This window comes from Phyllostomus hastatus, unplaced genomic scaffold, assembly GCF_019186645.2.
Source record: "Phyllostomus hastatus isolate PE091 unplaced genomic scaffold, TTU_PhHast_1.1 phas_contig_58, whole genome shotgun sequence".
Classification (NCBI taxonomy): domain Eukaryota; kingdom Metazoa; phylum Chordata; class Mammalia; order Chiroptera; family Phyllostomidae; genus Phyllostomus; species Phyllostomus hastatus.
Genome location: NW_025333916.1, coordinates 36,692,252 through 36,706,018, shown reverse-complemented (window position 1 = coordinate 36,706,018; position 13,767 = coordinate 36,692,252). Strand labels below are relative to the sequence as shown.

The 13,767-nt window shown below is 45.3% G+C and overlaps 1 protein-coding gene across 1 annotated transcript in view; it reads right to left on the bottom strand.

The window, feature by feature from the left end:
* Positions 1 to 6,467: 6,467 nt before the first annotated feature.
* Positions 6,468 to 13,767, bottom strand: part of UBE2QL1 (ubiquitin conjugating enzyme E2 Q family like 1) — a 40,212-nt gene continuing 32,912 nt past the window's right edge. Inside the window, exon 2 of the mRNA XM_045847976.1 lies at positions 6,468 to 7,828. Coding sequence (XP_045703932.1) covers positions 7,697 to 7,828 — 132 coding nt within the window. The 3' untranslated portion in view covers positions 6,468 to 7,696. The remainder of the gene's footprint in view (positions 7,829 to 13,767) is intronic.

Genomic DNA, 13,767 nt, shown 5'->3' with positions numbered 1-13,767 from the left:
GTGTGTGTGTGTGTGTGTGTGTGTAGATGCACAGAATTTGCTCTCGAAGTACTGTCGAATGCAAAATGATCTTCAGTATTTAAAAGGGATGAAGTCTAAAAAGTTGTCACTGCAAATATTCCCTGTAGTCAGAGGTTTCAAAGTGGCTTTGGTGACAGGAAAGTAATTGACCATGTGGAAGAAAATCACATTAGAAAAATCAATTATGCTTTAAATGCCTGTTTCCTCTCTACAAGCTTGGCATAGTGCTCTACCTGGGAGCATTGCCTATGCTCTAAAAGGGCTTTGAGAAATTTCAAACTTCACAAATGTAGAAAAAGAAAACAAAACAGGAGTGGTTTTCCATGGGAATGTTGTTTAGAATTATTTGATTGTATTTAACCTTCAAAATTATTTGTAAGAAAATCTTTCATGACCAAAAAAAAAAAAAAACCTTTTAAAAATGCTCTGGCATATGTTCAAACAAAAATAGTTGTATTTTAAAGTCACTGAATCCTGACCCTGTTGCTTCGCTCCTGGCCAACCCATGTACTCTTATACACGGTCTCTACAGAAGGCTGAACAGGTCAACTTTAACTTCATTTGTGCCAACAGATTGTATATCCAACTACCTCAATAGCCCTATTATTTCCCTGTGTTTAATATTTAGCTCTTATTCTGGCATAGAAATAAAATTTATTAAGACAAATATGGAATGACAGGCAGAGCTCACCAGTATGCATTTTCTGTAGTTTTGACCAGTCGCTAGTCTAGCGATGATGCAGAGACCACACCTTGAATTCTCAGCTTTAGGATCCAGGTGCAATCCTGTTGGCTCTTTTACTTTTGCCTTAAGAAACTATGTCTCTGGCTGTGACCAGTGCGGCTTAGTTGGTTGGGCATTGTTCTGTAAAGCGAAAGTTTGCTGGTTTGATTCCTGGCAGGGACACATGTCTGGGTTATGGGTTTCTCCCCCTCTCTTTCTCCATCCCCACCTCTCTTGCTAGGAGTAAATAAATTAAATCTTTTAAAAAAGAAAACTATGGTCCTGAACATAGATTAACCAAGCCCAAGCCAGTGCAGTCACCTCCAGCTAGGGCTGGACATGACCTGGGGGGAGTGAGTCACTCATCCATCTCTGTCGCCCAAGAGAAATTCAGAGCCAGCGCCCTGTTGGTGGTGGATCTGCCGTGTCTTCAACCAAAGAAAAGGATGCAGATCCGCTGCGTATGAAATGAACAACCTGAAGCAGAGCTGAACGGCAGCTCCAGCTGTCCACTTGCCGGTGCCAGACCACTCTCACTGTTATTTCCCAAATCATGTGTTGAGTAGTTGAGTATCAGTTACATGCCCCACGTGGGGCTTCACGATTCCCACACATTGCCTGTCTTGTCACAGAAACCCTCAACAGTAGACATTGGCTTCATAAGTTTAGTCTGGAAAGTGAAAACTAAATGTCTTGGAGCCTCGGTTTCTTATCTGCAGGTGATAAGAGGCAGAGGGAATTCAAGGCTGGTGATTTCAAACCCTATGTCTATTCAATAGGAAAATCATCACAGTCTCAGATTTTAAATAAAAAATGGGCTCTTGGTTGGAAAATAATCCCAAGTATTGACAGAAGGGTGGAGAAATTCCTCTGATAAACAGTTTAAAATAAAACTGAAAGCCAGCTTCTATATTCATATAAAAAGTTAGCTGAGGTACCCTTTAAGTAGGTTGAGCTTAGGGATGTAAAATTGTCACTTTGCAGAATTACTGCTTTATGGCAATTTACAGAGAAGTATCTCTGTAAACCTTATTAGTTTAGGCTACAGTGTTGTGCTAAGCACACAGTTTCAATTACATTGAGAAACTTTAATGGGGATCTTTGGCAAACAGATTAATAAATCTTTATAATGCAAATGGAGGCTGAAGGAGAAATCTTCTAAATCACACTAATGCTTAATTAGATTCAGGTCAGTTACATTTCATTGACTTTTATGGAAAATATTCATGGCATGCTTTAAAACACAAATAAATCAAAGCACAAAAGGTCAGAGGGCACCGCGTGATATAAAGCCACTCACAGAGGATAATGCACACGGAAACCATAAGGAATTCCAACAGATACTGCACATAAAGCATGCAAGGGCACAACAAACATTGCATGGAAAGACATTTATTGGTTTTAAAGTCTTTGTTTTGAGAATCCTTGTCTTTCCAATTAGGACAGTGTCTCTAGACTACTTGACTCCTGCATTCACCCTCTTCCAATAATTGACATTTCTTTCCTATTTACTTCATGGCACCTGCAATTTTCCCCTTTCCCTCCTGAGGACCACAGAATAGGACAGCTTTGGAAAAGGTGTACACCAAAGCCACAATTGTGGTGAGAGTCAGAAAGTTTATAGTAGCCCACAGTATGTAGATCAGCAGTCTACCATGGTGATATGGCGACAATGTTCATGGCATAAAGTCACATCAGTCGGGGAGGCACGCAGGAACAAAACCTAGAACATCAAGTTACGGCAGCTCTATTTTAGCTCAATGAGTGTGATCACCAGAGTTGCCGGAGATATACCGGTGCAAAGTGATTGCCTGTCTACAGAGGAGGACAGCCACTTAATTTGCCTCCAGTAGAGGAAGAGGGAAGTGTCAGAGTTAATCAGTGGTGGGAGGCAGTGCAGGTATTCATTCCTTCACCACATACTACCGTAGTGACCCAAGGGGATGACCCTGGAAGCTGGCTCCCCCAATTCATTCTATTTGTCTAGCCCTGTTAGGACCTTGAAATAAAATCTTGCTTCCCTTTGGATTTATATTCCATTCACACACTCTGCTTTGATTACGTCTCTTTGGCCAGGACACTTCGCTCCTGTGCTTCCTCTGGAAAGAGGCTAACATTGCTCATTGCCTTCCTGGATGTCAACCATGTTTATTTGGCCTGTTCAGTCTGTTGACTACATTCTGCAGGTCAGGTGGGCCCTGGGACTGAGTGATACTCAATACTATGTAAACTAGAGCCTGCCAAAATCAGAATGATAAGGTAGAACACAGCATAAAGCCAAGGAACAAAGCTGTATATTATCTTAATGACTTTGGGGGAAAAAACAAATACTGACTGTGATCCCATGGGCTGAGGTTTAAGTCCCTCACCACAGCTTTCCCGAAGCAGTCAGGAGTGGAAGCTCTGCTCTTTGCACCAACTTGCTTTCTACACATAATGGATCACTTTGGGTGTTTCCCAGCCAGCTTGGAAGACTTGTGGCTCCACTAACTCAGCCCTGGGCTAAGGATGTGGACCATGGGAATTGCTGAATGGTTCATGGGTGGTATCATGGAAGATCAAACAGCACCAGCAAGAGAGAGGACTTGGCTTGTTCCTCCAGCTGACTTTGGAAAAACCACTCAACCTCTCTTAGCTTATTTCCTCCACTGTAGAGTGTCTGAAGTCCAGACTAAGTGGCCTCCCGATGATTCTGCCTTTCTCTGAACTAGCAAGCCAGTTCTACTTCTCCAGACAGCAAATTCTATTTAGATTCTGCATGTTGTTCAGATAAAACACTGGGATATAATTCTTAGGTAAGGGGCCAGCCCTATTGCCATGTTAGGCTGTGAAGCTGGACTGCATCCTGCATATCCACAGGCAGGGTCTCTGCAGGTGAGAAGTGGCAAGGAACTGCCCACTTCTCCCTCAATGGCCAGTATGGACAGAGACCATGCCCTCTATTCAGGGACCTCAGCCCTCCCCCATTTCTATACCTGTCCTTTCCTCTTGCCCAACTGTAGCTCAAACCTGACTTACGCTGTAAAAATTTCCCTGGTTATCAGTTAGGAATCTTCTGGTTATACAATGTCTGCCCTGCAGTTTAGCATTTAGATGTCTTTGGTCTCCACTCAGTTGTTGCTGGTTTCTGTGCACTTTCCTTGTCTTCTGAGTTCCTGTATGAAAGGAGACGAGTCTCACACTCCTGCATTCCCTATATCTGAGGGAGTGGAGGGAAGGTCAGTAAGTTTGGTTCATTGACGCAAAGTTGGGGATTGGAGATAGAAAGTCAATACATGACTACAAGGTCATTATAATTGTTCAGTCTGAGCCTTTAACCAAGTGCGTTCTAATGAAAGCCAGTTAAAATATAACTTTTCCAGTAATAGTAAAAATGACATGTAAAGTCCACATGATAATTTTGGGTTTGCCAAGCACTTTCCCTCATAATGTGGTCAATTCTTACAGCAGTTTTGTAGGAGTTTATAGTAGAGGGAACTGAGTTCTCAAGCAGGTAAAGTATGCAGTTGGCTTTCTATCCAGGGTCTTTTTTCACTCGTCCACAGATTTCCCTTTAAAAAAAATAAGGTTGACATTTAATAGATGGAGTGAACTTGGGAGCAGAAAAATTTGGGCCTAAATCTTTCTTTTTTAGAAATGGATTGTAGAGGTTGTGAATCTTCTCGAGAGTATGTGCATGTTAGTGGATAAACGCGTGTGTGGAACTGAGCAATAACTTTGCTGTTCACACAGAACTTCCTAAGCCCGAAGTAATCTTGATCTTCCAGAAAGCCATAACCATGTGTAGGTCTCATCCACAGCTCTTGGTCTGCAGTGGGAGAGGGGTGGGCACCTGGAAACAAGGGCAGTTAGGCCAGGAAAACCATTAGATGGAGAGGAGTTTGGGGCTGATGGGAAGGGCGCATGAGTTTGGCTCTGTGGCCTTTGGGGCCACTGAAGTTCCCACTGATCATTGGGGTGTGGAGCTGACAAGAAGTGGTCTTTGTACCCTGGTCTAATTACTCCCCTGCAGTCCATCTGAAGAGGGATGGATTTCTTGGCCTGCGTGGGAGCATGACCCCAGCCAGCCCGCTTGCTGGGTCTGGGTATAGTCCCTCTCTCACCGAGCTCTGCGGGCAGATGCCCACTTCAGAGGAGTGCGACTCGCCTGGCCACAGACATGACCCCCCATAGGGTCATCAGCACATCCAGGCTGGGCTGGCTGCTTGACCAACATGGTCGTGCTAGCTTGTGAGTCACCAGACAACAGGAAGGGAGTTGTTGCTTCTGACTGAAGGTCAAAGCAATAGTCAAGTTTGCAATGATTCCCCACTGCTTTGAAAATGAGAATGTCTTACCAATTTAAGTGAAAAATGCTATTTCTTCCACTGGAGGATATTTCATCTGTAACTTCCAGTTTCTAATAAACCTAATGGAAATGCCAAGCAGAAGACATCAAATTCAGGGTGTACAGAGAATAGAAATGGAACCAAATGTCTCCTGCTGCTGTTGGCAGTAGCTTAGCCTGCCTTTAGGCTACAACAACCCTGCTGGCTGCCCCCACGGGTGGCGCCCCCTAAAACAACATGCATAAGCTTTTGCACCAGCTGATGAACAGTGCCGAGGTGACCCAGCTTTGGATGTAAAGAAATACCTTCCCCCCGGCTGGCGTAGCTCAGTGCATTGAGCGCGGGCTGGGAACCAAAGTGTCCCAGGTTCGATTCCCAGCCAGGGTACATTCCTGGGTTGCAGGCCATAACCCCCAGCAACCGCACATTGATGTTTCTCTCTCTCTCTCCCCCCTCCCTCTCTCTCTCTCTCCCTCCCTCCCTCCCTTCCCTCTCTAAAATAAATAAATAAATAAATAAATAAATAAAATCTTAAAAAAAAGAGCTGAACTCCCCTTGTTTAAAAAAAAAAAAAAAGAAATACCTTCAAGTACATGCATGTGGTTCCTTAAAGGAAGTTGCCTTTAATTTTACATTAGAAGAGGAAACTGTCTGGAAAGAAATGAATTCAGGTGCTTCCCTGGTAAGCTGTTTCTGTCCTAGCACTTTAATGTCCACAGTGTGATTCCACTACAATAAATAGCCAAAACCTCCAGCTAAATGTCAGGTTTCCAGGATGGTGAATTCCTCTGTAGAGGATCAGATGAATGAATGCTTTAAGTTCACTGTCATTGAATTTCATTGACCATTGTCACTCAGAGGGAACTTGAGCATTCTCAATACACTGTCATTTGGGCCGAACAGAGCTGCATGTGTTTTGGGGCACATAAAAAAGTAGTTGAAAGAATGAAAGTAGCCATAAAAGGCAGATTTGGTGAATGTCCAGTCATGCTGGGAGGACTCTGCCCTGTCCTTGGAAGCCAGGTTAGAGCTCTGACAGCACTGGGCTGGGAGCAGGTAGTTGTTCAAGTAGCCAAGACTGTCTGAAGAAGGGTGTGTCATCAGCAAACGTTTCTCTTCCTTCAGAGTGGTGAGATATCATTGGCAACATTCAAGTTTGGCCAAATCATCCCTTTATTTGCCAGTTTCTAGTTATCTCCCTAGTTGTCTCTGGGGACCGTTTTAACCCGCTGGAGTTTTGTGAAGACTGTGGGTTATTGGGAGTCATCTGCTGCATCTCACTGCAGAATGCTGCTGTGCTAGTTGTAGTATTGGAAATATAAAAATCATTAAAATAGACTAGATATTTTAAATAGAAGCATAGCCCACAATGACTGGAATCTTGAGGCAGTGTGTCAGGTATGCATGATTTTATTTAAAATGTGTCCAGTAAGATTTTCCACTTGGGGTGAACACTTTTCTCTTCCCGCATATTATTATAAACAGTACTTCTGCATTTCATGGAGTTTCTTAGAAAGGTCTAAGTAACTTAACAGAGGAGAGAAATGAAACTGTGGGGAGATTAAATAACAGGAAGTTTATATCACAGTGGGGTGCTCACGCATCCCAGCCTCGGGGGACACACAAGTGACTACAGGGTGAAGAATTAAACCCGGTCATGCAAATTGTCAAACGATCACTTGGTATCCTTTGGCAGTTCTGGCATTCCCTGTCACTAGCACACATGATAAAATGAGTCCGATGACTTCAGTGAGTGGAAAATTGTCTTTTGTTTTTGGTGGTGGGTTGACCAGCAGAGAGAAGACAGGAATAGAAACTCGCTGTTGGAGGAGCATCTCAGGATATCGGAAGAGACCACCCGCATGCCACCACCCTTTGCTCTGAGCCCCAGGGAGCGCGCCCCTGGTGTCTCAGGGTTGCGCACACCACTGTGGCCAGAGCAGCCCTGCCTTTCACCTGCGGGCTCTGGTTTCTCTGTGGACACCACCCCATCAACATAGAGAGCACATCTGAACCAAGAGGGCAGTTGTTTTAAATCACTAGAACCTGGCAATATTAAAATTTTGTTTTCATGAGCCAAAGGTCATAGCACAAATGAGGTCTACATGTTGTCACATGGGGCCACAGAAAGACATGTCTTCAAGTGATGTTGCCCTGCCAGGGAGAGAAACAGAGAGAGAGAGCACAGCAAACACGTACCGGCGATGCAGGGCGCTCCTATGGGATACGAACGGCGCCACTGACATGAAATGGGTCGAGCAGGTGGCGTTGAGTTGCCTGCCTGCTCTTTGGAGCTGCTGTCATGGAAAGAAGCTAAGGGCAATGTGGTCAGGGTGGAGGGGCAGGTGGGCTGGGAAATGTCACCATCTCAATATTTGTTCTACAGTGACTTAGAGATGATCATTCATTTATGATCGAAACTTAATCCCGAACAGCGTTTGCTCCCTCTTTCTCTCTGTAAACACATCTGTTCATAAATAACTTAAATGTCTCCTTGGCATTCAGGATTCAGTTCTGGCTGGAGTAAAAAAGGATGGAGGATGCTCAGCGTCGAGGAGGAGATGGCGGGTGTCTGTGTGTGTGGAGAGGCCGCCGAAGCGTCTGAGGCGGCACGTTGCAAACATCAGCCGTCGGAAACGGGAGGGGTGACCCAGCCGTACTTTTCATGCGTCTTCACCAAACTCTTAAAGGTGGCTTCCGCTTCCTTGCGACTGAAGGACTTTTTTGATTTGCCGGCTTTTCTACAGATCCGCCCCTGTGTGAGAGGAAAAAGAAGCCAGGTTAGAACTTCGGTAGGAATCCTGTTTTCCACCATCTGTGTTCAAAGAGGTAAAGTTGTGGTCATTCTTAATGTCTGAATCTGAGTGTTGTAAACAGAGATATGAAGCATTACAGCTTCGGTACAAGACACATGGAGGGAGTCCAGTGGCTGGCAAGCTTCTAGGGCAGGGGACAGGCAGGTCTTCACACACCCATGGCACCGGCTTCCTCTGAACGTGCTCCTTCCATGGTGCTGGAAAGCGACCTCTGCCAGTCCCCGAGAGGCAGGTCTGGCTTTATCAGAGCATCAGTGCAGACCCCAGTGTGCCATCCACAAGGCAGGTCCTCTTCTAACTTCCTGCTCTCCAAAAGCATGCCTTTAATTATAGCTTTTAGTCCCTCTCAAAAACAACAGAGATTTCTACATTTCTACATAGATGAGCATATTTATATAGTCACACACACATTTTAAAAATCTGACTTTAAATTCAAGCCCAGGAGAAGTTAATACATTTCTTAGATGTCACATTTCTCCACTGGGGAGCTGATGGAGCCATTTACATGGAGGGGGGAGTCTGTCCTGAAGTTCCACGTGAGGGGGTACATGTGAGGGGCCAGGGATTGCTCGCACAAACTTCAGAGACGGACACCCAGGGGCAGTTCCGCACCCCACCTATAGTGACCAGGTGTGTTCTGGTCCGAAGGTGGGACATTTGGGTCTGCTGTAGAAGAAAAGGTTGGATTCATTTAGGATGCACACAGAAGGTTCTAGACCACAAGAGACATGGGACCAGAGACACTGCTAACATGACTGTGTCTCAGGCCATCAGCACTCTTCCAGAGAGCTTCCAAAAAGGAAGTCTATTGGGCCCCAGAAAGAACAAGCAGACTGAAGGCAGCAAGGAGTCTGGGCAGCGCCTGGCCCTCAGTTGGACAGAGTTTTCGCTACTCCCACTGTTACAGCCTCAGACATCCTTTGTTACACCTCTCAACAGCAGATCAACCAAAACTCACTCTGAGCCTCTTGGGCACAGTGCCTTGCACTTGACTGCCCTTTGCTCCTTCTGGGAGGCCTTTCCGAGTGTCTCATGTGTGTGTTTTGCTGCTGGGGTGGGAACACCCTGCTTGGCTAGTTTTCTCCACCAGCAAGCGCACACATACTATTCCCAACATTCTCCTGTTGTTTATAAGTGTCTATGAAGAATTATCTCTGAGTGGGCCCTCTGCATTCCCGATAGGTAATATTTTTGTTATAGCACACCTGGGGGCAGGTGCCATCTGTGTCTAATGGTGACCTGAATCAGAGCCAGGTCTCCCTGGGTCACATTGCAAACCTGTTCCCTTGGACAGGCACTGAGGGCAGCAACCGCCCAGGTTCTGTATGATGGGCAAGTTCCACCCAGTCTTAGGTTTCTCTGATACCCCACTGATAGCTCTGCACTGGCCTCATATTCCATGGGGAGATTAGCAGCTGATCACTAGAAACTGGGAATGGAAGAGTGTCCCACATACTTAAATTCAGTGCTCACGGTTCGTTTCAGCAGTGGATACTCAGACCAGTGCCCCACTGAGGAGTCAGAAATCCAGAGTTACAGTTGTTCTCTATGCCCCAACCTCTGGACGCCCCTGGGTGAATCTGTCCATCTGCCGATCAAGGGCAGCACCACTTTTTCAAGTTTGCTGCCTGCTTCACATGAATTGAACTGCTAAAAGGGTAAAGGGCAACAGAAAGACAGGAAACTGCCACTTACTGACTTCTAGAAACTTCCCAACGTCTCACCAGGACATGACGCCTAGTTTTAATTTTATAACTTCCAGTGGTGCTTATTTGGTGTAGTTATACTTGATTAAAGGGGACCACCACTAGCTAATACGTTTATAATCATCACCATGGGCTGAGATCAAAGTGCGAAGTTACTTCATTAAAAACATGCAAATGAATCTGTGTAGGAATATTGGCATCAATTTCTACACGAGTGAAAACAAATATTAACGGCTACATTTTTTGAATAAAATGCAAATTCGAATCGCCTCTATGATTCTTTTCTATAATGATGAAAATTTATGGTGTGATTTGAGAATTCTGTACTAATAGCAGCCAGACAAATACAGGCTGATGATAATCTTGGAATATTCTGTCACTTTTGGCATGAACATATACGTGGCCTATTCTTTGTGAAAGTCCCAATTGTTACAAAAAACAACAGACAAAACCCCAGATGAACAGACCGTTCTTTGTGGCCTTTTTCCCCGGGAAGAATTATGAACATAAAGCGCCAGCACCCAGTCTATTCAGCAGCCGGGAGACAGAGCCTGCTGTCAGCTCGTCGGAGGTCTCCGCGCCTTCACTGCGCTCAGCTGTCCACAAAGAGCTCTCCTCTCCTCTCCTGTTTCCTGCACCCCACTTTACAGTTAACAGACACCTTTTCATAGACTGCCTGCCCTCTGCTGATTGGCTATTTAAGTATCTCCCAGTGCAACCCTGAGCTCGAAAATGACCACTTACATTTCCTGGCTCTGCCAGGGTGGCCGAGCCTTCAGCTGAAATGCCCTCGAGGAGCCCACTGCGCTGGGAAGGGGAGGACTGCTCCGTCCATCCCGGGCCCCTGGTGCTCCAGGGTCCAGACTCCTAGAATCTGGGCTTTGAGGAAACCCTTAGCCTCACTCCTCTGACTCTCTGTATTTTCCTCTAAAAAGTGGGGACAATAACTGCTTCACAGTAACCCTATGAATATCTGGTAAGATACTGAATTTGGAAATATTTTGAGAATTTTAAAGTACATACACTTAATGAAGAATTATTTTCCTTTTCATAACATACATATTTCTTCTTTTTCTGCTTCCATTTAACTAAAAATCAAACAGGCTATTGTGGGCATTTTTGTTAGAATAACTCTTATTTTTCCTAAAATTCCTACTTGTGCTTCATGCTGAAAGACCCAGATGTGACACTTTACTCAACCCACTGTGATCGTGTTGTTGACTTTAGGAAGTTAGAGAAGTAAACACTCTCCCGAACCATAGGCTGTAAATGTAGAATTGTGAGTAACGTAAGAGTTTCCCCCAAGAACCTGAAAAGTCTCACTGTGATACGGACACAGAACAATGTTGATGAGAATACAGCTCTCTGGGGCTGCATCTGTCAAACAAAACCATTAGTTGGTGCTTTTGGTTTGACCATTTTGGGAGCCAATCACCATGGTCAACATGAAAATATTTCTGCACAGCTAATGAGTTTCCCCAGACTCAGGTCCTCAGTTCAGCCAACTGATCTTACAGGGGTTTCATTACCTCAATGTGCACATTGAATTTCCACCTGGCTCTGTCAGTCTGCATTTCTCTCTGTCATTCATTCATTCATTCATTCATTCATTCTGTTGGGTGCTTAAAAGACAAAGTGATCTGGGCCCCTGCCCTCAGGGGCTTCGAGTCCATTACAGGGAGATAACCGGGTATTTGCAGCTGCTGAGACAGATGGTGTGCATCAGGGTTGCTCAGCCTCAGTACCATTGATGTCACGAGCTAGAGAATTCTTTGTTGTGGGTGGGAGGGCAGCTGTCCTGTGCATTGTGGGATACTTAGCAGCACCCTTGGCCTCCACGCATTCGATGCTAGCAACACTCCTTGAATTAGGATAAGCAAATTGTCTCTAGACATTGCCAAGTAAAATCACCTCTCAATGAGAACCCCTGGTGTACAGAATAAAGATGGCCCAGAGCAAGGGGGAGTTGGTTCATTCTCTGTTTGGCAAATAATTGCTACAAGTCTTCTCCATTAGGCACTGTGGCGGTTACTGGGACTGCAGGACCATCCAAGGCAGAGATGATTCTGGTCCTCATACAGCTCAGGGGTGGGGATTAAAGTCTACCATGGGGGAGAGAAAAAGAAAAGGTGGGGAGAGGGGTAGTGTCAGTTGTCTGTGCATCCAGAAAGATTTCTTTGTCTAATTACACTTGAGCTGAGCTTTGAAATACGGGCGGGTAGGTGTTTACTGGGTCCTGATGATGCAGATAAGGGCTCCCAAAGCAGAGGTTAAAACAGTCGGCTATATTTAGGGAATCATGGGTAGACCCTTGGTAAAGCTGGGGCACAGAGTATGTGTGTGTGCATGCACATGTGAGTGTGTGTGTATGGGTGCATATTAGGGTGGAAGGGGGTGCAGAATTCAACAGACCTGGCTTACAATCCCTTCTCCAACACTTTCTGGCTGTGTGACCTTGGGTGAGTTACTTAACCTCTCTGAATCCTAATTTTCTCATCTGTAAAATAAGCATAATAATAGTATTATATGACACTGGATTTTTACAAATATTTACTATGCTAAAGCATATGATATGCTTGGCACAGTGCCAGGTACAAGACACAATAAATGGTGCATTTTATCTTTTAAACCGTCATAGGGTCTTCTTGGGCAAAGTTAGTTTTATTGTGTCCTTTTGAAAAGAAACACAAAATTTTCTTTCTTTGTTGTGGATATTATAACTTGGTTTATTTGGTCACAAAAATGTCTTCAGGCAAATCCAATATTGAAATTTATGTGGTTAATTTCTCAGCCTTCTAAATAACATCTATTTTAACAAATTGACACAAATGCATTCATTCTCTATTTCTCCCTTAATTAAATTTTCCTTACTTTTTTCCTCTGCAAAGATATCTTCATGGCATTTTTGTGTTTCATTTACCTATGAATTACAGGCTTCTGCTCTTTTAAAAATAGAACTTCCAGACAACTCATGCAAAGTTTTGAAGTCTCTTCACTCATTTCCTGGACTGAATTACAGAGTAGCTATTTGTCTTCAAAGTCTTGGAAAGTGTAATTATTGGTCTACTAGAACTCACAAACCCTAACCCCTGCAATGTGGGTTTCAAATTGTGTTAGGCTCCTTTCGGGCAGGGGAGACTTCCTGGAGGAGGTTGCTCAGGAGCTGGACTCAAGGGACAAGTGGAATAATCCTGCCAGAATGCCGAAGCCAGGAGGAGCCCTAGGGATCTGTGTCCAGGTGCCCCTGGGAGAGGGAGAGAGGAAGCAGAAAAGGGAGGACATTAGTTGCTGGGGCTGTCAGAACAGAGTGTCTTAGTGGGTGGCCTCAAACAACAGAAATATATATTCTCACAGCTCTGGAGGCCAGAAGTCCAAAACCAAGGTGTGAGCAGGGCTGCTTCAGGAGGCTCTAGGGTGGGATCTGTTCCACGTCGCCCCCTAGCTCTTGTGGTTTGTTGGCAATTGTCAGTGTCCCTTGGCCTGTAGACACGTCACTCGGATCTCTGCCTTCATTTTCCCACAGCCTTCTCCCTGTGAACCTCTCTGTTTCTGTGCCAAATTCCCCTTTTCTTACCGGGACACCAGTCATTGCACTAGGGCCCATCCTCATCCAGGATGACTTCATCTTAACTTTACATCTGCAAAGACCCCCCAAAAGGGCACATTCAGAGTGGGGTGGGTGAGGGAGGGTTAGGACTTCAATATGTCTTTTTTGGGGACACAATTCTTCCCACTACAAGAGGTAAGGTTGATAGGAAGGTCTTCAACCCCCTCTTGCAGCATCTGGACTCTCCTGGGGGCGCGAGAACACCCAGTCAGGTTGTCTTTTGGGATGGGTCACTTGGGATTTGGGTGGCCATCGGGTTGGGGTATTGGCAAGTTAGGTTACGGTCACAGTGCAGAGAAGACAGGCAAAGGCCTGGCCTGTGGCAGAGGCAATGTAGGTGGCGAGGACAGGCCAGTGGAGGCCACGTCAGCAGGGCTTGGGAGGCATGTTATTGAAAGGAGGGAGGAATAAGGCATAAAGGTTTCTGACCCGGTTTCCAGGATAAGCTACTGAGTCCCCCTGGGTGGGCGGGGCTTGGCCAGTGTATCTTAAATCCAGGCACGCAGGCAGGAGGCCATTGATGCAGTGCTTGGTGCTCTCACATCACGGGAAGTGGGTGTGGTGG